General features: G+C 44.2%; 2 protein-coding genes across 4 annotated transcripts in view; one reads left to right on the top strand and one right to left on the bottom strand.

Annotated features, from left to right (window-relative positions):
- PIK3AP1 (phosphoinositide-3-kinase adaptor protein 1) overlaps positions 1-7,758 on the bottom strand; it is a 38,692-nt gene extending 30,934 nt beyond the window's left edge. Inside the window, exons 1-2 of one of the 2 annotated variants that reach the window (XM_048310443.1) lie at positions 7,629-7,758; positions 1,496-1,912 (exon numbers count right to left, since the gene is read on the bottom strand). In XM_048310443.1, the coding sequence (XP_048166400.1) occupies positions 1,496-1,912; positions 7,629-7,641 (430 nt within the window). In that variant the 5' untranslated portion in view covers positions 7,642-7,758. Of the gene's footprint in view, positions 1-1,495; positions 1,913-5,982; positions 6,076-7,628 lie in introns of those variants that run through there. The other variant, XM_048310442.1, reaches the window with a different exon arrangement.
- Positions 7,759-12,089: 4,331 nt separating this feature from the next.
- NOLC1 (nucleolar and coiled-body phosphoprotein 1) lies at positions 12,090-23,169 on the top strand. 2 transcript variants are annotated; one of them, XM_048311664.1, is made up of 14 exons: positions 12,090-12,234; positions 12,327-12,382; positions 12,460-12,581; positions 13,672-13,787; positions 14,571-14,712; positions 15,230-15,333; positions 15,988-16,138; positions 16,663-16,803; positions 17,188-17,277; positions 18,572-18,718; positions 18,942-19,487; positions 20,215-20,327; positions 20,718-20,798; positions 21,047-23,169. In XM_048311664.1, the coding sequence occupies exons 1-14, from the start codon at positions 12,124-12,126 to the stop codon at positions 21,203-21,205; spliced, it is 2,079 nt and encodes a 692-aa protein (XP_048167621.1). In that variant the 5' UTR covers positions 12,090-12,123; the 3' UTR covers positions 21,206-23,169. The 2 variants fall into 2 exon arrangements, with proteins under 2 accessions (XP_048167621.1, XP_048167622.1); XM_048311665.1 differs by lacking the exon at positions 20,215-20,327 and having other exon boundaries at positions 21,047-21,128.
- The last annotated feature ends 316 nt before the right edge of the window (positions 23,170-23,485 follow it).

Raw genomic sequence — 23,485 nt, 5'->3', positions numbered from 1 at the left:
TCTCACATACTCTCCAACTACACTAGAATTTACCCTAGTCTGGCCTAAAATAACTCTGACAGTCCTCAGGTACGTTTAGTAACGCCACTAACACTATTAAATCTCCCCAATTTTGAACAGCATACTAAAAATCAATAAAATATTGGTTCCGTGTTCTAGACCCAAGTTTGGAGGAAAACAGTAACTAAATTCTGCTTTTGACAGAAAGTGTCAGACAGGCTAATTTAGTCTCCGTTCAGTTTTATTTTTCAGAGTATAAAAGTTCAGCCACTGTTTTCTGTCTTCTTCCAGACTGAAAGCAAAGGAGCCAGACTACTTTAGCTCTAGGTTTGGTTTAGCTCTAGCATTGGGAAAACAAGATGCTTTAGAGGTACATGAAAGGGAGATGCAAACTTCAGCTTATGAAGATTTTTAAAACATACTAACAAATACCTTTTGTGACCTGGTTACCTCAGAATGACACCTTCAGCATAATCCCTACATAATCTTTTTCAGGGAAATTGTTTCAGCCAAGATCATGACTTTTAAAATTTATTTTTCCTGTGACAAATTTGTCATCATGATTACTGAAGTTGTTATCCTGGTATAAGGCATCTTTATGCACACAACACTAGACACACTGCCTCATTTATGCCACAGAATAGAGATAAATCTTAAACCAAGTTGCAAACACAGGATTTCAGTCTTGCTGAGGCTGACAAAGAATACTATAACCCTACCTATGGCAATGTCATAAAAATACCTGGACCAGCATGACTGCCCAGAGCTCTCCACCTTCATTTCAACAGAAACTATACAAAAGGAATTCTACACACTCTTCTGAAGTTTAGGGAAGTTTGGAATCAATTAAAACTCAGGACACTGGGCTTGTGTAGTCTCCAGCCATTAATACTTCTGTGCTAGTAAGTCCTCTGCGATTACAAGGTATCACTTTCAGACTGGTTAGGTTATTTTTAAGGCCATCAGTGCAATTCTTTAATTAATCTCTGCCTTTTCATCATAGGTAGAAAAGTGATCTGTTGCCAGTATGGTTGCATCCTTGATTTTAGGTCCAGTGCTAGAGAATACATATTAGACCTTATTTTGGTTCTGATATGACAGAAACAAGTCTGAAGAAAAAGATAATTCTTTTCCTTAAACTAAATAATTAAAAGACAATTTTCCATTGATTGGGGTCAATAAACTGCAGAGTACAATATTTACAGGCAGAATTTTAAATGTAAAAAGTTTTCATTTTCAATTTGCTGTCAAAACCCGGCATCCAAGACAACCTCAAATTCAGAAGTTCTCTGTGAGTCGCTGGTAATCTCTCCTGAATTAGGGACCAACTGACCAGGCATAGAAAAATTTGCCTATGTAACTTTATAGTTTACAAGGTTTGGACAATTTGCTTTAGTTTGCTCTTTAAGTAAAGCACATTACCAGTGTTAAAATAAGAATAAACAGTATCATGTATCTCCCTCCTCCAACCAGAAACTCCTCGCTATGGTCTTACCTTCTGAAATAGCCTTCTCGACAGCTGCAAGGTAAGCATCAGGCTCATCATCATTTGTGAGTTCTTGCCACTGAGACCAGTCCTTGAAAAAGGTCAAATAGTCGTCACAGTCTGTAACACCACAGAACAGCTTGACTACTTTGCACGGGGGCCATAAAGCTTCCTGAAGGCTCTGCAGGATGTGAGGGACATAAAAACTCTGCACCAGCTCAGCAGAAAGCAAAAGGATGATACTCCGACTTCGGCTGAACAGGTCCAGCTCCTCGTGGGAGATGGTGGAGTTGTCTTCCAGCTGGTAGCTCAGAATCCGATGCTTTCGAATGTGCCGAGTAAAGAGGAAGAGGTTCTGGAGGTACTGACACCATTCAGTGGCGTCACTTGCATACACAATCAGTACATCATATTCTCCAGGGGTTCCTGTACAGGTGCAAGATGATCACAGGGAAAAGGATTAAATTTAAACCATGAACTGACCCACAGCTTTGCAACAAAAAACCCCAGAGCACTGTCCCTATAATTCCTGTCAGAAACTACAAAGCATTTCAAAAGAACAGTAGTTCTATCCAAAGAGAGGTGTTTGTTTTGAGCCACAAAGCAATTCTAAGGGTGAATGAACTCCTACTTGCATCTACTCCACTAAATTTAAGTAGTTTTTTCATTCTTTATATATAAAGAGAAACGCTTTATACAAAGAAGAGCACTTCCTATGTAGTTTCAAGTGAAACAAACTATACATAGATTTACAGATTTAAAACATTCTGATAGGAAAAAAAAAAGCCACAAAAACCAGACCTTCAAAGCAAACTAGCTTGAAAAGGGGAGTTCACCTTCACACAAAGTTACAATAATTTTAGGCAATTATAAGATCTCTGCAACACAACTGCAGATCATTACATGCCCAAGTGGAGCATACACCAAACAGCACACCAAAAATAACAAAGTCCTTTATTTAAATGAGGTCACACAATACTTACAGGAAGTCACTATGGCCCCCCGTGGTGTTAGGTATTTGCTCTCATTGCAGCAGAAAGCAAACTGCCTGCAAAGTATGCATGCAACTAAGGGAACATCAGCCCCAGTGCTCACAGCACAGCCACTCTGTCTTTCAGGCTTCAGACATTTCGCAAAGCCATGCTAGAGTCCTTCCTCAAAACTGTCACAGAAAGTTTTCCCAACAATTTTGGAATGACAAACACTCTTCAGAGGGAAAGAACTAATACAATAGTGGTGGCCATAACACAGACCAAAATATGCTCATCAAAGTTGACCTCTTCTGTAATTCTCTAGAGACAGCTTCTACTTACAGATTCATGCATTTCTGCGCTCTGGAGCAAAAGCACTTAGAAATGTTACCAGCTTGCTAAGAAGAGCAGATGCAAATTTAACCAGTATGACATGATGCAGTGCTCTCCCACCAATCTCAAGGAAACTTTTAAGTCTAAATTTATTTTTTCCATTTACCTGTGAAGAAGTTTACCCAAAATTGAGGTTTACAGCTCAGGTCCCATGCTAAATTTCAGAGCTGAGCATTTCAAATCTTGTTAACAAATTGTCTTCTTCTAATTCCAGTTTGACTCTTTAGAAATGTCAACATTTTCAACCCATCTCCATCATGAAGCAAGCAAAGGCAAATTTTTCCAATTAAAGCAGAGAACAATACCTAAAATTTGGCATCCAAAAGGAGGATCTGCAGAGTCAATTTAGCAGAACTGAAGATGACAGTTTTGCAGTCACCTTAGAAAAATTCAACCAAAATTGCACGGCCTCTAAAGACTTTGTTCTACCACCTTCATCAGAACCTTCATTAAGAAATTAAGGCTGAAACAATGTCTAGGCTGAGGGACCGCAGCCCTAAACTATACAGTTAGCAGCATTAAACTATAGTTTAGCAGAAGTGATACAGTAGAGAAGTAAAGAATGGAGATGTTCTCGGTGCTCGACCAGTAGTGTTAGTTACCTGCATAAACAAGGAAGTCTCTAGCAGTGAAAGGATGATATCCTAGCTATGGAGAACACGGACAGTACAGTGCTGACATATTCACTAGGACAGCTGCATATTTGTGAGGGAATACAGCTCCTGAACCCCAGATGGAGGCTTGTAGGAGACAGCGTTCCCAAAGGAGACGGTCCAACAAATTCATAAAGCAGAGTCCTCAGGACTCAAATCCTGAGAGTGCAGAACTGCTGTGAAAGATGATGGCTTTCACACCAGCGAGCACACCACTATTGCCAAAATATCACTGATGGTGGCTGACCACCACCTGGCAAAGACAACAGAATCACATGAGCAAAAACATGAAAACACAGCAGAATTCAAGTTTTATTCTAGAAAAGATGTACCACAGACTTCTGCTTCCACTGCCCTGTACTGATTTACATGCAGTACAGTGGGAAAGGACAGCACAATTGTCTGCTGAGAATGGAGCCCATGCACTGCACCATGGCCCACTGAGCCCAACCTCAACAGATGGGGAGACCACACAATGACTCTCTGAGGTGTGCCCAAAGCTCCTGAAGTCCTACCCTGGCGCTCTCTGGCAGCAGTCCCACCTCCAGCCTCTGGAAAAAATCAGTAGTGGCCTCCTGGGCATTTTAACATTCTGTAAAATGGAACACCTAATCCTATCATTCACTTTTAAGAAGCACAGAGCTTCCACAGCTATACCTGTGAGACAACAGGCCCTTCTCCAGCCTTTCAATTAAAGGAAGCAGCTGTGCTCAGAGACAGGGTGGAAGACCCATTGAATTTAAACATGCACTGCACTGCAGGGGCACTAAGTATCCAGGAATCCCTTCCTTCTCCAATATGTAGATAAAGGATGCAAACTTGACAGACTTACTCCAAGTTCCCTGCCAGAGCAATGCAACCTTTGCATCCAGCAGGAAGAAACTTCAACTAGTGTTTAGGAAAGGTATTGATTTCCTAGCTAGCACTGCTCTACAAGAGCACCATTCCCCTTAACAGAGCTGTGCCAGCTCTCCTCAGGCCTTCTTACCTCAGCTCCTACAGCCTTTTACACGTATACAAGAAACCAAGGAACAATGCCCCTAAAACGAGAACCGGGAAATAAAACTACTGACTCCACTTGTAGAGCTAAAGTAATGCTCTATGTTCATAAGCAAAAATACTGGAAGTGGGTCTTGCAGAGCTAAATAAGCTTAAGTCAGCATTAGGACCATTTCCAAAAAAACCCAGAAAAATCTAGAAACAACTTCAATTGCAACATTCTCTTTTAAAAGAAGGATGACACAGGACTATCCTTCCTGGATGACGCTATTATTTGTCTAACCAAATAGCTCCTTTTGCAGCACCAACTACTGCCCAGTCCTCAGGGAAAAGTGTAATAAATGGAATACAGAACATTTCAGGGAGGTTTTTCACAATTCTTCACACATCAGAAAAACTCACAGAGCACAGTTCAAAACACGATGTATACTCTGCCTGTTGTATACATACAGGGAAATCCTTTGGTGAACACCAAATATTTTATTTCCTTAAACCCTGCCCTTAGATGAACACTTTAACAATGCTTTTGACAGGTTCATTTTGGAAAAATAAACACAATGAAGTCTTCAATTAAAGGAAGAAATATATGAACACTATATACAATAGCAAGATGAAGAAAAATGGTTGGCTGGCACAAGACTATCTTTCCCACTTTCAGGTGGGATCTAGTTTAAATTTTAACAATACCTTGTAACTGGATTCCTTAGAGTATTAAAAATACTTTTGCCTCTGTTTACAAAATGTCAGCACTAACAGTAATGCAGGGCATGTTTATTTATTTCATGGAAAATCATGAAGGTGCAATTCTGTTGCAGTTTGCATTGATAAACCATAACCTTTGGACTGCTTTACAGCTGTAACTGCCTCTTCAGTGTTTAGCTGCACACTTCGTTATACAGGAACGATAACAAACTGATGAGATTACAAACCAGTACCGCAGAAATGGCAAGACCTACAATTGAAGTGCAAGCCCCACAGATTAAACAGCACAAACAACATGATACAAAGCTTTCCCTAGCTTACAAACTGCACACAGAATGGAAGAGGATGAAACAATTCAATAAAAATCACCTACGCTCATGGCAAGAGAATAGAAGTATGCATGACCATGTCATGTCTTCACAGTCCCTCTCTAAGAAGCAAACAAATCAGGCTCATCTCCAAACTACGTCTGCAAGTAATAAGGTGATGATCTTCAAGTTCAGAGCAAACACGCAATAGTGGTTTATGGCCGATCATAAGGTTCTGATTAGCACTAAAATAGCTAAAGAATACTGTGGGAAGTTGGCATGTTAGCTCCGGGTAAGACTACATCTTACATTATCAACTGTTATTATCTATTATTTCATTCCATAAGCCAAAAGGTTTGACCCTTTTTCAATTTACAGATCATGAAGTTTTCCATTATACTTGTGGGTCCCATAAGGAATATTCAGGGCCTCTAATAATACACAGCTTTTCTGTGTCACCTTTCACATACCTCTCATAAGTAGATCATGACTCCTCATTGTCCACAGACCAGGTGAAAAACTGAGACTAAATCCTTTACTCCCACTCAGATGATCATACACAGTGGCAAGCAATTTATTTTCATCTGCTAGAAAAAATCCACCTCCAATTCTGACTTCATAAGAAAGACATTACATAACCTGTTCCAGTGTGTTTTGGGATTCATATCTATGGAGGATACAGAAATATTGCTGTCCAAAAAAACCAATCCTTGGTAGATGGGAATTCACACTTCATGAAAGACAACTGTCTATAGTATAAAGGAAACCCAACTCAATGTGTCTTAATAAATTCTTAAAAGAGAGAGCACTTCCAGAAGGTGATAGAAACTGCTGGTGGGCCACTAAGAGAAGTCCTCAGCACCTTCCACATTTCAGTATCTGAAGTGTACGTATTTAAGTGATGTATGATGAAATAAACACATTCTCTACATTCATGGGATGCAAAGTAATAGTGATCACATGCAATAATTATTAACATTCTAGTGAGACTTCTTACCTCGACTGGAATAGAAAACCTTCACTTTAAATAAAATGCTGCAAAGAAGCAAGAGGAAATAGCAGAATCAAAGTAGATAAAATTTCTGCAAACCAAACTTCACAGAGAGGAACAAGAGATTTGCATTACGATACATTAATGTAAAGTTGTTCTATTTTTAAGGGTCTCTGTGAAATCACCTTCTGTTTATAAGGAGAAAAGTAGTTTTGCCCACAAGTCTCCCGAGGCCTCCGTTTAGCTTATTTTTACATCACAAGGAGATACGCGTCAATGAAACGCAAATGTTACTTCACACCCTGAGAATGGCACGTTTTTTCCTTTTTTAGATAAAACCCATACACTTCTCTGCAAGTAGAGGAACTTGAAAATTGGTCATTAGGAAGACTTACACAATACAGTCTCAACCTCTCTCCCCTTGATTTGCAGCTCTAGTCTAGGTAGTTTAACCTGCACATATGTTAGCTAAAACATTTTCAGTTACGGCAAACTAGCTCAACTTGTGATCTTGTGCCACTCTGGCAAGGGGCACCAAGTCATACCCCCAAAAGGAAGTGGTGCTGAAGTATAAAGTCGTATTTAGGAAGAACTGACTTCTTTATAAAACATCACAGAAAAACATGCAAGTAGTTAAGGCGGATATGGGCAAATTACTCTACAGAACACCCTCCCTCAGAGCTCGCTGATCTGCCAAGCCGAAGTGCATTTAAGACGCAGGAGAGCTCTGCCAGCAGCTGCCCTGAGCTCCAAACAAGTGAGGCAAGGCAAGCTGGAAAGCGCTGCAGCCCGGCTACGAACAAAGGAGCCACCGTTGCTCTGAAGAGCGCCAGGGTTCCCTAAACTCGGAGAGCGGATCCCCCTTCCCCTTTCCCCAGCAGCGGAGCGCCAGGGGCGCGCACAGCCGCGCCGCGGCACCGCCCCGCAGGAGGAGCGGGCAGGGCTCCGCTACGCTCCGCTTACCGGCACCTCGGCGCGGGGCAGCTGCGGAGAGCCCCGGCCCGCCGGAGCACAGCGGGGCAGAGCGCGGGCAGCGCACCCCGGCGCCGCCGCCGCGCAGCACGACCGGGCGGAGAAGCCCCGCCGCTTCCCCGCGGCTCCCGGGACGACAGCCGCGGCACCTACCGGGGGCCGCCATGGCCCGGGGCTGGCGGGGAAGGGGCCGCTCCCCTTCCCTCACATCGGCGGCGCAGCAACGCGGTCCATCCCCCCGCGGCCGCTCCCTCGCCCCCGGCACGGCACAGGACACGGCTCCGGGCTCCTCCCGGCCCCGCCTCCCGCCCGCGGCGCCCCCTGCAGAGCCGGACACGGGGCTGCTCCTGCCCGGCCGTGCGGCGCCTTCCCGGTACTCGGAGGAACTCTTCTCCGAGCAGGGAAACTGCCTTTTCCAGCTGGCCCCAATCACGTCTTCCATAGGTGGCCGAGGAAACAGCGCTATAACGAGGAAAAGTTGTGTTACAGTGATACAGTGGTCTCGAGAAACCTGGAGCAATAGTTTTGGAAAAGAACTGATACCTGCTTTATACTCATCCCTAACTTAGGTTTTGTCGTGTCTTCTATGAGCAAGGAAAATTCCTACGGGGAAGCCAAGTACAGAATGAAGTAGCTTGATGTTCTGTGTTTTCATCTAGAAGATGCTGTCTTTCAAATGAGGTTTACCAGTTTCCGTAAGACTATGCCCACGTTTGAGTACAGAGACAATAAGCAGTGGAAGGACACTGTTATTGTTCAGAGAGTAGGACTCAACTTAGTAATTTTGTCACTGAAGACAAAGCAACAGATTCTGCCTAAATTATTCAGCTTATTCCTTTGCAAACTTAGAAAAACGCTTGTACCGGCGAGATCTTTCACTGATGCACTTCAGCACAGCACAAGCAGACCCCTTACGACCTGGCTTCCCAGTCAAGGCAGTCATTCCCAAGCAGTCAGTGGACATTCTGTATGCAGCTTAATGTCACCACTAATGTTAGAAGAGAGGTGGTTACAAGCAGAAAGGAACCAACTATTTTACACTAATCAACTCTATCTTAGAAGTTCCCCAAATTCTCTTGTTACCTCCAAATCTTTCTTTACTCAAAACCTACTTTAAGCTTACAAACTCTGCCACTGCCTGTCCTCCAAAACCAAAGTCTTTGCTCTCACAATAGGGAAGTACTAGGACAAAAAGCACTTCCTGATGATAGAGCCTTATGAGAAATTCCCCGTATGCAAAGAAGAAACCGTAACTTTCCTGTTGGAATCATCCCAAAATACACACTAGAATAAAGAACACACGGGCACTGGAGAAGTGTGCAAATACAGAACTTATTTGGGATTTATGTGAAAGACAAAAGTTAACCAGTTGAAAACTAGAGTCTCTAGGCAAATTCTTTTACTATTATGGAACAGCAAGTATATATTAAGAACTATTAAAACAGATGGATCAGCACACGTATGACTTTATGACTGTTCCACATTATTTCCCTTGTTAAGCTGTGTATCTTCTAACTTCCAATATAAAAAGTTAAAAACAAAATCATCTCTCTGATGTTAGATGAGAATTTCAACATGCTCTTATGAAATAAGCTTTTAAATTCTCTCTTTAAAGCCTGGCAGTATCACAGAGAGGGTTAGCAGAGTCAGCTTCCAGCTTTGTGGGAACCCACAGGACTTCTCCATGTCTGTCAGTGCCACTTAGGATACTCTGCATTTTATTTAATCGATGCAGAGCCCACAGGAAACCACTTTAGCATTTAAACTTCCCAAGGCTCTAAAGTGAAATTAATGTGCCTCCACAAATGAGCTTAAATAAAATAACTGCTAGCATGTTGTTTCAGCAATCTCCAATTAAAAACTCAGATGACAAATCGAGGCAAAGGCCTCTTCACACCCTAGAACACTAGGCTAAGAAACACTTAGAAATCTCCTAAAGAAATAATTAAGAAAAAAAAAGGGAAATAGAGGGAACATTTCATCTTACCTTGCCCAAAATTGACTGTTCAAGTCTTTCCTCACTTCAGTTCACTGCAGCATATGAACACAGCTGCATTTGCAGCATTATTCTCAAGGGTCTGTCTTATCCCTGTCCAAAAGGGACTAAATTGTTCTTTCTGGAGCCACTACTTTTTTTTGCTAGGTACTTACAAGGGGTAACAAGGAAAGGATTCGGTAAGTGTTTGAATAGCCATGCTCTCTCTCCTCACTTTTTCTTGGTCACGAAGAGTGGAAAGGCTAGAGACCTCTCATGGAAATGTTCTCTTCTGAGATGAGCTGGGGAATAAGAGGCTGGAAAGCAGTGCTGCAGAAATGGACCCGCTGGTCCTGGTTGATGGCAAGTCGAACGTGAGTCAGCAGTGCCCTGGCAGCCAGGAGGGCCAACCATGTCCTGGGGTGCATCAGGCACAGCATCACCAGCCAGGCAATGAGGGGATTGTCCCGCTCTGCTCTGCACTGGGGCAGCCTCACCTCGAGTCCTGGGGGCAGTTTAGTCACCGTAATATTAAAAAGATCCTTTGCATAACTCTCCCTGCAGCCTTAGCAAAAGAGATATGGCAGCCAAGGAGAGGACTGAAAAGACTTAGGGGAGTAGGTGACGGGAACAAAGGAATTCACAAGCAGCAACATAAATCAGTTGAATTTGCCTGCTTTTTAGATCCTGGGATTTCCTACTACTGCCTTGGGGAATACAAAAGCAAAATGGCTTTCCCTGCCATGTCATCTGGACAGCTGCAGGCACAACACAGGGGAACACACCTAGAGAGCCACACACCTTTGAAGAGAAGCTGCCACGCAGCACAGGGAATGGACATAACTGGCAAAGGCCAGGCAGGAGGGGGAGATACTTATTAACCAGAGGAAGCAGAATGAGCCAGTGAAGCAAACACAGTCAGTAATTTCCCTGGTTCCCCACAACAGTTACTTCAGACAGCAGGACTAAAGTAACAGTAGTTTACCAGCGAAAGCTGCATCTCTTCCTTTCTAATGCAGGCAAAAGCACAAAAGTTTGCTGAGCTTTGCAGATGAAGCTTGCAGCTGTAGGTTACTGTAGAGGGAAACTACAAAAACTAAGCAATATTAGTTCCTACAAACAGTTCTCTTTCTGCAACACAGCCCTATGCTATTCCATACATAACAGGGGCAGGGCAGGTCAGAGGCATCTCAAAAACAAGTAAACATATTTAACCAAGCCTCAGTTGAACACCTCTTTTCTGCAACACAGGCTACAGCACCTGTACAAAATGAATGTTACAAAATATCACAAGAGCTGACTTTTACTTCCCCATGAGTGCAAACATGGGGCCTTCCAGAAACACCAGCAACAGGCATGCTTTGCTGAGAACAGAGCCCACCCAACTGCGTGTGCTCATTAGGCACTGAGGGACGGAACACCCACACAGCACAGAACAGCAATATTTGGAAACAGTTAAGTGCAGAGGGCTAGGTAGGGGGAATGTAAAAAGCAAAACACTGCCTACCTACCACTGCTTTGTTGACCCTGGCAGCCCTAATTCTAGACACTAAACACAGGACTCTCTTCTTCCTTGGCCCTCAGCAACCTTTATAGCAGAAAATCAAGGAAAGTGCCATCCATAACAAAGGCAGAAATAGAAAGTTACATCCATCAGAGCAAACCCTTCAGTTTTGCAAGAAAAAAACTTTCCTGGAAAAGTGGCTAAAGCCACAGCAATATACAACAGGTGAATAAAATCTCATCCTTATCAGGGTTCTAAGCTAAGCTTGTCATGCTCAGCCTCATCTAGGGCTTCCACATCCCCCCTTTTCTATAGGTCCAGAAACTCCACTTAAGCTCAGGCCTGGGTCTTCAGCATTTACTTGAGCTATACGTGTTTCATGCCCTATCTCCAGCCTTGAAACCCTTCAAGTCTATATTGCAGGTGGCCTTATCTCAAATTCCCTTTCTGTCTCTCTCTTACAGCTTGTCGCTGTAGGATGACGGTGTTACTTTTACCAACTCAATTTGTTCCTGTATAGATTTGAGTATTCAGTACGTTCCTCCATGAGTTCAGCTGCTTCTTAGCTCGTCTTTCCTGAGACTACCGGCGAATCCTGTTATCAGCACCTAGCCCTGCCTGCCCTGTGGGGCTGTGCTGTGCTGCTGAGGGCTCCGGCAGCACTGAGACTGCCCACAGCCCCCAGCTGGTTCTCCTCCCTGGAGCAGCCTTACTGCTGCTGCCCAGCACTCCCCTAGCTCCTTACTCCTGCTCCCCAGCATTCTCCTTTCAGTGATTTAAAACGGATTATAAGTAGGAGTAAACTGGCGGGGCTTAAGTGGATTTAAGTCTAAGGCTTCCCTCTTCCAGAGTCGTGTGGGCACTCTCGGGTTCCCAGCCCCCCTTCTGCCTTCGCACCATAGGCAGCCGTTCGGCACTGCGTGTTGCCTTGATGCAGGCGCTGACACTGAGGGGGCCCTTCCCCATCCCCTCACTACGGGAGTGTCCCTGTCCCGAAGCCCGCCCGCGCCACCACCGGGCTCCGAGGCGGCGTGGCACGGGCACTGCGGCAGCGGTACGGGGGCGGCAGCGGCGCGCGCGCGCGCGCACGCACGCACGTACGCACGCACGTACGCAGGCACGCAGCCGTTGGCGCGTGCGCGCGCGCGGCACGTGTCGGCGTGGGCATCATGGCGGAGCGGCGCGCGGTGCCCAGCGACCTGTTCCCCCTCGTGCTCGCGTTCCTGCGCGAGAGCGGCTGCCAGGGCGCCGCGCGCGCCTTCGCCAGGGAGGCGGCGGCGGTGAGCGGGGAGCGGGACGGGACGGGGCGGGGACGGGGCTGATTGACCGATTGACCGACTGACCCTGGCTGACGCGGCCTCTTTCGCTTTAGAAGGAGCAGGACCCCAACTCGGCCTCCCTCCTGGACATCTTCACCTACTGGCTGCGGTAAGTCCCCTCCGCCGCGGGTGCCCCTCCGCCCGTTCCGCGCCGCGCAGGGCCCCGCTCAGCCTCTCTGCCCGCAGGTCTCCCGCGGCCCAGAAGAGAAAGCTGGTCCCGAACGGTGGCCAGGCGAAGAGGAAGCCGTCCGCCAGCAGCAGTGACAGCTCCAGCGAGGAGGATGAGAAACCCCCCGCTAAGAAGCCAGGTTGGTTTGTGAGCGGCCCTGGTGCAGACCGGGGTTGTGTTTGGCATTGGCTTCTCACGTGCATTTAGAGCTCAACTTCAGCAGCTCTTTTGAGGTCTTGCAGCAGCTCAGGGACTAGGTTTGTATTGATTGATCTGGGTTTTTGCAGGTCTTTCGCCCATGACTTGTAAGTTATGTTCATTCTAGCTAAGGGTAATCTCTTTATCTTGTTATAATTCAGGCACAGCAGAGTTTGTGTCCCATACAAGGTTTTAGCCATTCCAGAGAAACGCCAGGCATCCGTACTCACCTGCTGCTTGTGTGAGGTTGCCACACTTTTTTCTCTCAAGCTCCTGTACTGTGCTCTCATAAAATACATCCCTCCACTGCACTTTGCTATGTGGTGAGCTGTATTTTTCCCTTTTATCTGAAATTGTTCTTATATCTTTCCTTAATCGCTGTACACAAGACTGTGTGTGTGTCTAGCAGTAGATTTGTGGGAGGGAAGGAATAAATGGGGAGAGGGAGAGACACAGAAAGAAAATATGTCTTCGACTTGAGCCATCCTAAAGCTGAATTTGAACTTAAATCTGATTTTTATTTGATAAGGACAGTTGTAAATATAACATGAGACAAAATTAATTCTTTTGCTCCACATTATTAAAAAGCAATCAGTAACTTGGAAGTGGATTTGGCTAAAACACATGTAGGTGCTTGGAACCTTAGCATGGTATTGCAGGGGTTCTCTTTGCAAGCACTGGTCTGTACTTGTTTAGCAGGTTTCTTTAAGCTGGAAGGTGTGCAGAGGCAGCTAATACTGTCTCAGTTTGGGGGGGTGTTCTTTGTGGGCTGTCCCTTTTGGTGATAAACATCTGCTCTTAAATTTGTGAGTGACAAAGATAAAGTCTAGAATTGGTTTTATCTTTCTGCTTACCCATTTTGGAGCAGTCTGCCACACAGTGCTCAAGAAACAAAGTCAGTGTTTTGAACTTCAGTCGTGGTTTAATGACCTTAATATATAATTTTGCCCTGATACCCACTAGTGCAGGATATAGGTACATGAAAATTGAGAATTAACTTGTCATTAATGTATGCTGTCCCTTATTTGCAGCTAAAGCACCAGCTGTGCCCAAAGCAAAAGCAGTTCCTGCAGCCAAGATGGCAGAGAGCAGCAGTGAGGACTCCAGTGATGATTCAGACTCAGAGGAGGAGAAGAAGCCAGCAAAGGTTGGCTTTTCTTTCCAGCCTCTTTAATGCACGTTTGACAGTGACAAATAATAGCAAATTTGACCAACAGAATTGTGTGTGAAATTGGGCTCACTTGTCCTGAACTATGAAGTGCCCTGGCTGCTGCAGATACAATGCAAAAAGACATTTCTGTAGTGCCATTTGGACTGGTCCCCGTAAAAATAAGTCTGTCCAGCACCTACTTTGTTTCATATCCAAATCTGTTCCTTGCTTTTATTCTAAGACTGCCAGGGCTTACTTCCTTTGCAAAGAAAGATTTAGTTACAGTTGCTACTGTAAGTTGGATCTTTATATATGTGTGTTTATGTAAAAAGAGAATCTTCTCTTTCCTTTTTCTTGCTGCAGTCATGGTCTTGAAGTGCAGGGGAGGAAGAATGATGACAGGGGAGGAAGAGTGATAACATTGTACACTAGAGGAGACCAGCTAGAGTTGCCCAGTCAGTATTTTCAGTCTTCAAGGTAGTGTGATTGTAGAAGGAAGAGAACAGTGCCGGCCTCAGAGCTGCCCCATTTTGAGGAGGCAGAACTGAAGACCGATGTGTAAAGGAGGGTTCCAATGCATTTCTGGGAGGTTTTCTAGAGCAAAACTCTTATCCTAGGATTTTCAGACTCTGACCACTAAGCAGAGTAGTGTTTTCAAATCAAAATGGTAACCTCTGTGAAAGACAGCTGTTTCTATACTCTGTGTACGTGTCCGTCTTACTAGCCTTGTTACCTTTTCACAACTATGAGAGTTAATCAATTTTTCCTCCTGTTGTTTAGAAAGGTGCAAAACCTGTGGTGAAGCCAGCTGGAACCAAAATCCAGCCTCAGAAGAAAGCAGAGAGTTCCAGCTCTGACTCAAGCAGCTCAGATGAAGGAGCACCAAAGAAGCAACCACCAAAACCAGCAACACCTAAGTCAGGTACTGCTTATTGCATATCATGAGCAAAGTGCAAAATCAAAAAAGCAGGGGAGGGGTGCCAGGGACTGTACCTACCTGCAAAGACATGTGTATTAACATAGTCTGAAAATCTGCTTTCACTGCCATTTGCACTCCAGTCCAGTCTCTTCTGACATAGAGGTGTAGAAGTGAGTGCAAATAAAACATCTGATTCTGAACACTGTGTTGTTTGAATAGGTAGCTGTAGTCAGCAATCTTAACTGTTTAAGTTTTGTTTTTACCATTGTCTTCCCCTCAAAAAGCAGGGAAGATCTTTACATAGCCTTTGGTTTTGGAACTTCCCCTGAGCTACAAGAGACAGTTTTCAGAAACTTTCTCTAAGGTTGCAGTAGGATAAACCCACAGTTTTGCTGTACTACCTTAATCTGCCCTATAGGCTTCATGGTTCTTTTTTCTCTAAGATACTTACTGCTCAATGTAATTATCTGTCGTCTACCTTAGCATGTTTTGCAATGTCCCTTTTTAATTCTCTCAAAAGGAAGTAAATCTGCCCAGGCTGCTGTCAAAGCTGTCAATGGAAAAGCAGAAAGCAGTAGCAGCAGCAGTGAAGATTCGGATGAGGAAAAGGCTGCACCAAAAAAGGTAAATTAGATCATGAAAAGGTTCATGAACAGTGTAGAGGTATAGTAAGACTGGGTGTTACCGTCTTGCAGGCACAGACTACACAGATGCTGTGCTCAACATAACTCCTATATCTCCTTCTCCTTCATACAGTGGGATTATGTGTTCCAGCATCTCTCCGTGTACTGCTTTCTTCCCTAATACCTCCTTACTACTTTCTCTGCTCCTTCCTTTACAGGAAAATATCTTGTGTCATAACCATATTGTGTCTCCATTATATAAAGTTGCTTTGGCCTGACTCTTTCATGTGTAGCTATCTGTAACTTTGAGTTTTCCACTAGTGAGTGTTTAAAAACGTTTCCTGCAACACAAAAATAATCATAGTTGGTTTTAATCACATGGCAGTTGCTAAATTTCAGTCAGTCCTCTGCCCCTTTGTCCAGAGGAGCTCATCATTAGGGGCTCATGGGGCAGAAAACAATAGCAGAGGAGCTAGAAAGACAATGACGCTCATGTGTTTCTTAAAATTTGCATTTGAGAATCTCTGTTAATCTTTTTCCCTTTGTCTTCAGAATTTGCTCTTCAGTGAGGTATGGAGCTAAACAAGGTCCACATCTAGTTGTCCCCACAAGATTTCTGCAATTTCCTTTTTTAATGTGTATTTATTTTGATAAGGCTGTTCCGAAGAAATTACCTCTGCCAAAAGCTGCAGCTGCTCAAGCATGTCCAGGGAAAACCAAACGTGCCAAGAAAAGTTCCAGTAGTGAGGACTCATCTGACAGCTCAGATGATGAAAAGCCACCTGCAAAACAAAAGCCAAAGTCTGGTAAATAAAAAATACTAATTTGGGGTTTTTTGTGAAGTATCCAGGGCCATTCAGTTGCAGTCCAGCTGATGGGCTAAATGGGCCTCTGTTCAGTATAGTATATTGTCTTTAGGATTCCAGGAGAGAGCTGGTCTGAGTAGAGGGTCAATCAGCCAAGGTCAGTCTGACTCTCTAACCAGAGGATTTGAGAAGGCAGTAAATGAAAACAATGAAAAATTGACATACATGTTTTTTTTCTGAGAAAGCTCCTGTTCTGACAAGCTCCTGTTCTTCTAAAAGTGCAGAGAAAAGTTCTGCAGAGATGGTTGAGTCAACTGAACGCGAAGAGGAGAGTTAAACACAGAGTAGAAACGGGGGTAGCAGTGGGGTGGGTATAATGGTTCAAATTATAAGCTAGTATTGGACGGTAGCTACAGAAGGCGAATAAGTGAATAGCAGAAGTGCTTTATTCTAACTACAGCAAACATCTTGTGCTGCTGACATTATCATGCAGGCATCTGAATGCTGTGTTTCTCTTCACATAGGTCCGTACAGTGCTGTACCACCTCCTCAAGGAACACAGACAAAGAAGGGCCTTGCTAAGGCTCCTGCAAAAAAGGCTGAGAGCAGTGATTCTTCAGACAGTAGTGATGAGGCAGAGCAGGTGCCCTCAAAGGCAGAAGCAGGTATGTTGTGAGGAGGAGAGGCTGCAAGGGAAGTACTACATTGTGCCAACAAGGTTTTTGCAAGGTCTTGGCTTCCTTGAAAAAGGAAGTCTTTGTTCTGTGTTGCTGTTTGCTCTTCTGGAAGCTTCTGATTAATTTGAAGGGCATCCCAAACAACACTGTGTACAACTTGAGGATCTGAACTGTGGTCAGGTTGGATTTGCACATGCTGGTTTGAAAAGTCATCAGAATCTAGTTTAGTGGGAATAAGTTCTTGTGTGGCTTTCAGTGGGCTGGCTGAGTGGTGTACTGAGAATGGAGCTTTTTCACATCTGGAAAGGTTTGGATCTTGGGACAAAGGTTTGGTGTTGATGTGGCCTATTAGTTTTAAACTTGCTTTTGCAGGCAAAGCAGTAGTAGCTAAAACAATCCCTGTCCCCCAGAAGAAAGCTGTGACTAGCAAGAAGGCTGAATCCAGTTCTGACAGTGACTCAGGTAATTCAAGAAATCAAGTTCTGATTCTTTTGTGTTAATGTTTTTACTGGCCAAGTTGCTCTGTAGTGGTGCATCTAAGAGCCTTAGCGTATGAGCTTAAAAGCTTCAGAGTCTCCCTGACTAGCAAGATGTGAAATTGAGAACCAGCAGCCTGCTATGCAGGATGGAGTGTGACCATGAGACAAGACCATTGGCAAGTGCAGAAAGGTCCCCATATTGCTGGATGGAAAGGGGAAGGGGGGGGGAACTGTGTATCAAGTTTCTCCCAGGAGTTTAATGGTTAAACTCTTCTTCAGCATCCATGTCTTGAGATTTTTGGGGTTTGTTATTCCATTGTGTTTGGAGAAGTTTCTGAAATAAAAATGTAATCATCATATGAAGTTGAAAATAGACTTAGAAGATGCCTGCCTTCTCCTAATGTGACCCTAGAAATGGGGGCGGTGTGCTTTGTCTCTCCTGTCAACCAGGTTTGAGGCCTGGTATTTCCCATGTAAGTTCCCTATGTGCTACATTTCCCTCTGAGTTCAAGATGCTCCTGTGGCATACCTCAGCATCTCTGGTGCCATGGCAGGGACTGGGTGGCAGCTGCCAGTCTGCAGACAGCTAGCCCTAGCACTAGGTTGTGTGATACTCCAGTGAGTGTCAGCAGTTCTGTGTTTTCTGGTTTTGTTGTGTAGTTTCTCTCAGAATTGTCAAGTTTTTGACTGACGTTACTAAAGTGCTCAGAAATACTGGAATAGATCAGGTTCAGTATTCCAAATTGATGTAACACAATACAAAGGTGTATTTGTACTCAAGAGTCTCCGTTTTCAAACTGCTGCTTTCTCATCTGATGCAGAAAGTAGCTAAAATGAGATACTGTGCTGCTGCCGCCTCACTTTGTATGCTTTGTCAACTTTATCTCTTAATTTTTGGTATGGTTTTTTTGATCCTTACCACATAGATTCTTTTTCAATGTTTCTTCTTCCCAAGTTTCATGATACTGGTACTTTCTCCAGTTCTTTATTCAGTACTTCTTCTCCTACATTATTCTCCAAGTATCTACTTCCTCATGCATGCATTAGTGAAGAACTTAAACTGTTTGTTTCCACTTTCTCCCAACAAAGAAGATGCATGGAAAGATAAATGCTGTCCCCGACCATTCAAGTGTTCATCGAATGCTTGCCAGTTACCTAATGGCTCAGCCTTGAGCCACAAGCCATTTTGCTTTTCACTTACCCATAAGTTACATATATGTTACCACTAAAGTAACTTGCACATGAAGCCTATTAACTTGAAGAATTTTTTTTTTTAGATTCTAGCTCTGAAGATGATAAAAAGAAGGTAGGGAATAAGCTCCCAGCTAAACAACCTGTGATAAAGAATGCTTCCAAACCAGCAAAAGTGGTTGTCAAGCCTGGACAAGCAAAGAAAGACTCCAGTTCTTCCTCAGACAGCTCAGGTATTGGGGTGGGAGAGAAGGAGAATTTCTACGTGCATGTTGTTCTTGTTCAGACCTCTGTGTTTCTAGGCAGGGTCTGAGGTTGCAGTTGAACAGGAATACCCATTGCAGTGTTGTTTCAAGCAGATAATGAAGTGCACTGTGTATCAACACTAAAGCTGTATGTTAGCCTTGTATTGAAGGAATGGGACTTAGTCTTGAATGCTTTTTCTTTCCATTCTAGATTCTGATAGTTCTGACAAGAAGGCAGCTCCTGTGAAGCCCTCAACTAAAGCGGCAACCCCTGCGGCAAAAAAGTCACCAGCTGCCACAAAGAAAGCACAAAGTAGCTCTGATTCAGATAGCAGCTCCAGCAGTTCTGAGGATGAGAAGAAGAAGAAAGGCCCTCCAGCTAAACCAGCTGGCAAAGTGGCTAAGCCACTGTCCAAACCTTCTACCCCAGCTCCCAAAGCAGACACATCTGACTCTGATAGCTCAAGTAGTGAAGAAGAAAAGCCAGCAGGGAAACCAGCCACCAAATCTACAGGAGCAGCAAAAGCAACTGTGGGGAAGAAGGCAGCTGCTTCTAGTAGTAGCAGCAGCTCATCAGATAGTTCCAGTGAAGAGGGTGGGAAGCCTAAAAAGGCAGTGAAAGGGGTGCAGAATGGTTCTAAGGCCAAAGCAAAAGCATCTGCAGCAGCTGCTAACAACATGAAGTCTAAGCCAGCTGGTGGCAGCAGTAGTAGCAGTGAAAGCAGCTCTGAAGAAGAGACTGGAAAAGTCAATGGAGGTACTACTGACGGTCTGGGGAGTCTGTGTGTGTCAGATTGGGAAGTGGGTGTGTCAGGCAGTGTTACTAAGCTAAGCATGAGTGGAAGACTTCCTGAAACAGTACTTAGTCTAATCTCTGTGTGTTACTAGATTATGCCATCTGCTGCAGTAATAAGACGGAAGGGCTAGTTTTGAATTTGGTGGCATCCTTTTTGTCTGTATTGCATAGCTGCTGGCAGTGAAATTTGTGGTAATGTGAAGTACTTTTCTGTGTAGTTGTTGCCAGTTGCCATCTGTGCATGCACAAGATACAGTGACAGCAAAGCAGACTGCTGGAGGACCTTGTCTGTGTGGAGTGGGACACCACAGTTGATGCCCCAGTGCACAACCTCGATCTTTAACCCTCCAGGAGGAAAACAACTAGTGATGCACTAGCGATATGTGCAAGTGCATGTGGCATGGATCCAAAATCTGGCAAATTTTGACCAGAACTCTCTCAAAAATCAAAAAATCATTAATATAGAGCTACCCTATTCCATAAAATTTTATCCATTAGAATAGGATGGGAAGATCCTTGCTGACTCAGAATTTCTGTTGGTGTCTGGTACAGCAGTCTGTTTTCTGGGTGAAGTAATGCAGACACCAGTTCTCACACCTGTGTCAACATTGGGTTTGCTTTCTGGGGAACAGAAGCCATTACTTTTCCCAACAATGCCTTTAAAGTTTTACTGCTGTGCATCTGACAGGCACAATTGGGAAGAAACAGAAGAGGGAGGATGTTCCAGAGCCAGAGACACCACACAGTAAAAAAGCAAAGATCAAAGCCAAAACACCACACACAGTTCCCAAGGTGAAACGGGTGAGTGAGGGTGGACTATAGCAACTGGCTGAAGAGGCATCCCTGCCTTCTGAACAAGTAGGCTGGTTTGGGGTTTTTCTTGGTGGTTGGGCCCACAGGATTATTTGTATTTTTATTCCTCAAGCACTTAAAACTTTGTCCAGAGAACCCTAGGGAGTGCACATAAGAACATAATATTATTCTGGCCAAAGCTGTTTGGATATACTTGCACGGGAGCAGTCCTGAGCTGCCTGATCTGAAGCAGGGAAAGAATCATGAATCTGAAAAACACTTAAAGATTGAGGTGATGTGAAGAGGGCTCCATATTTGCAGGGCAAGGAAGGAGGTTGTTGCTAAAGAAATATTGTGTGTTTGTATGTGCCTACTGTGTCTTGTTTTCTTTCTCAACAGCCGTCCTCTCCATTCCGCCGCGTAAGGGAAGAAGAGATTGAGGTGGATGCCCGTGTGGCGGATAACTCGTTTGAAGCAAAGGTAGGGCTAGGTAGTGCCAGAGTGGTAACGTTTGGTCTCTGCAAGTACATGTCTGCAGAGCTGCCTCGGTGTGCTTCTGGGGAGTGGTTTTGGTGAGAACTTTTTCCACCAGGAGGCGCATGGGAGAGCGGTATCAGCTCCAGTGTGAATGTACTGGGGTTTGCTGGGTGCAGTCAAGTGCAAAGCATTGCCTTCACTCTCTTGGGTACTGACTTGAATTTCTTTTTCTCCCCCTCCATCCCTCACAGAAAGGAGCAGCTGGTGACTGGGGTGAGAAAGCTAACAATATCCTGAAATACACTAAAGGCAAATCTTTCCGCCATGAGAAAACAAAGAAAAAACGAGGCAGCTACCGTGGGGGCACTATATCGACCCAAGTCAATTCCGTCAAGTTTGAAAGTGACTGAGAATGTTTCCTTTGGAATTCATAAACCATCTGCTCACCAGAACATCTTGGATGGGCATATGGACATTATGGATGTCAAGCCTGCCTGGAATGCTACCTCCCCTAGCCCCTTGTGGGGCAGGCAGCTCCAGTGTAGGGATGTGGGAGAATGGTTGGATGTTTCCCCCTTTTATTTCTAATTTTGTTTTAGTCTCCTAATTTGAAACCATCCTTAAGCTGGTGTTAATGGCACCACTAGGGTGACCTCCAAGACTTACATTTTCTACAGTCTTATTTTAAAAGGCTGGCAGTGATTTTTACTTCTGGTTTCCTGCCCATCTAGTAGAAGAAAGAGAAATCATTGTCCTGTATTTTAACTTCCCATTTCTTTGTCAGCCAGTTTAACTCTAATACCTGTGAAAAGGCAAGTATTGTTAACTTGCCTCTCACTAGTTACTATGAGAATAACAACTGATTTGAGCACTCTGGCTGTAATCCCCAACCCCACCTGACATTTCAAGTTTATCCTTGTAGTGTGTCAGGGTTCCTCTTCTGTTTTCTTTCGTGGTTTCACCTTGCAATAAATACCTACTTCTTTCTTGCACTCCTGTGGAGGCCACTAACCAGACTACTTGGAGAAGCAGTCTCTAAATATGTCTTAGTAGTTGAGTAACAGTATTGATTGCAGTTGCAAGGTGGGGGCTATTGTCAGAAAGGCCAAGGTCTATAGTATTGCTGTGGCACTCTTGATAAACACTTCCATTAGTGTAGCTGGGGAGTGGAGTTGTACAGAAACTTGCCTGCATAGGGGTTGTGAAGTTTCACTTGGTGGGAAGAAAAAAGGAGACCGAGGAGATAGAGGCCTCTTAGCAAAAGGCAGAGGTGAATAAGCAGTGTTTTTGTTTCAGAGGCTCTGGCTGCAGTGTGGCATTACTCCTTGTTCTGTCTGAACGTAAAATGTGCCAGCTTACGCTTACTGCCAGCAATGTGAGCTGCAGCTTGTTAGAGTCTAGATGAATGTATCATAAATGCCTTAAATTCTGACTTGGATCTCTTGGTCTTGGAGCTGTTTTCCATCTGTTAAATCCCTCTTGAGAAATAAATGCCACTTTCCCGTTAGCACTAAGGCAAATAAACCCTGGTGCTGTAAGGTTTGAAGTACTAACTACATGTTCAGTATGGGGAGCCACAAACAAGTTGAGAAACTTGCAGCCTAGACTGACATTTCATGAGGAACTGACAGTATAATGGCCTACTGCTGCTGAGGAGTGGGCTTGCATTCACTCAGTTGTGTGACTGCCTCCTTACTTAGGTGCTGCTTTGCATCTGGTAGAAAATATTCCCCCAAATACTTTGCCCTCTCTTAGGTGGGTTAACTAGTTTGAGGAGCAGTGGGTTGAGCCTACAGCTAGTATGAATTGAATAGTGGTAGTGCATGTTTGGGAAATGGAGTAGTGGGCTGTGAGATACGCTTACCCCATGTGGTAAACAGCCACTGAGGTAGTGCAGGGCCTGATTTCCATGTTTCCATTCCCTCCCCAAAGGGTTCCAGTGAGAAGAGCCTTGTTACAGGAAGCTATGTTTGTGTGCAAAGCAAATTAGTGTCACTTAATTGAGGGTTGGATGAGACTTGATGAGCCACTCCCATGTACATGAGTGGCAGCTTTTTCCAGTGAGCATTTTTCAGGACTTCCCTTCTGGCTTGCACAATCACTGTGGCCTGGATTCAAGGCTACAGTGCAGAAGGGCCCAGAAGACCATGATTATTACAAGAAAGTAAAGGTTAGAGGCCAAAGGAAGGTGGGAAGAGTATTTTCTGCATGGGGATTTGAACATCATCTTTCTTGTCATTTGCCCTCTTTTTTCTGTTTATCAGGATCTTACATTTGAAAATCTTTAAAATACTTTTATGCTTTGAGGTTTTTTAAAAAGTCCATAAAGTGTGAGAATTTAATGTGTCAGAAAATAAAGATTGCTGCCTTTGTAGTCTGAGTGGATTTGGTAGTTAAAGATATGGAATAGTGGGTGGGAAAAGGGTACCAGTGCTTGAGCGTAACAGCATTGTCTCTACATCTGTCTACAACCCCTTCTTGTCATCTTATTACGTGATTGTGGGCATGTAACAGACCTTCAGAAGTGAAAGGTGGCCTGTGCAGCTGCCTGGTGAGTGATTACAAGAAATTTGGGTAAGATGCTAGAAGCTTTTATCAAAGCAAACAGGCTGCTCAAGTGCCTTCCCTTCAGAAGGTTGTCTTAGGTCTTCTCAAATATTGCTGCCAAATCAGCTGTATGGCAGCTGGCC

This window comes from Corvus hawaiiensis, chromosome 8 (genome assembly GCF_020740725.1).
Source record: "Corvus hawaiiensis isolate bCorHaw1 chromosome 8, bCorHaw1.pri.cur, whole genome shotgun sequence".
Lineage (NCBI taxonomy): Eukaryota > Metazoa > Chordata > Aves > Passeriformes > Corvidae > Corvus > Corvus hawaiiensis.
The sequence above is the reverse complement of the archived record's forward strand: the minus strand, read 5'-3'. Positions and strand labels throughout refer to the sequence as shown.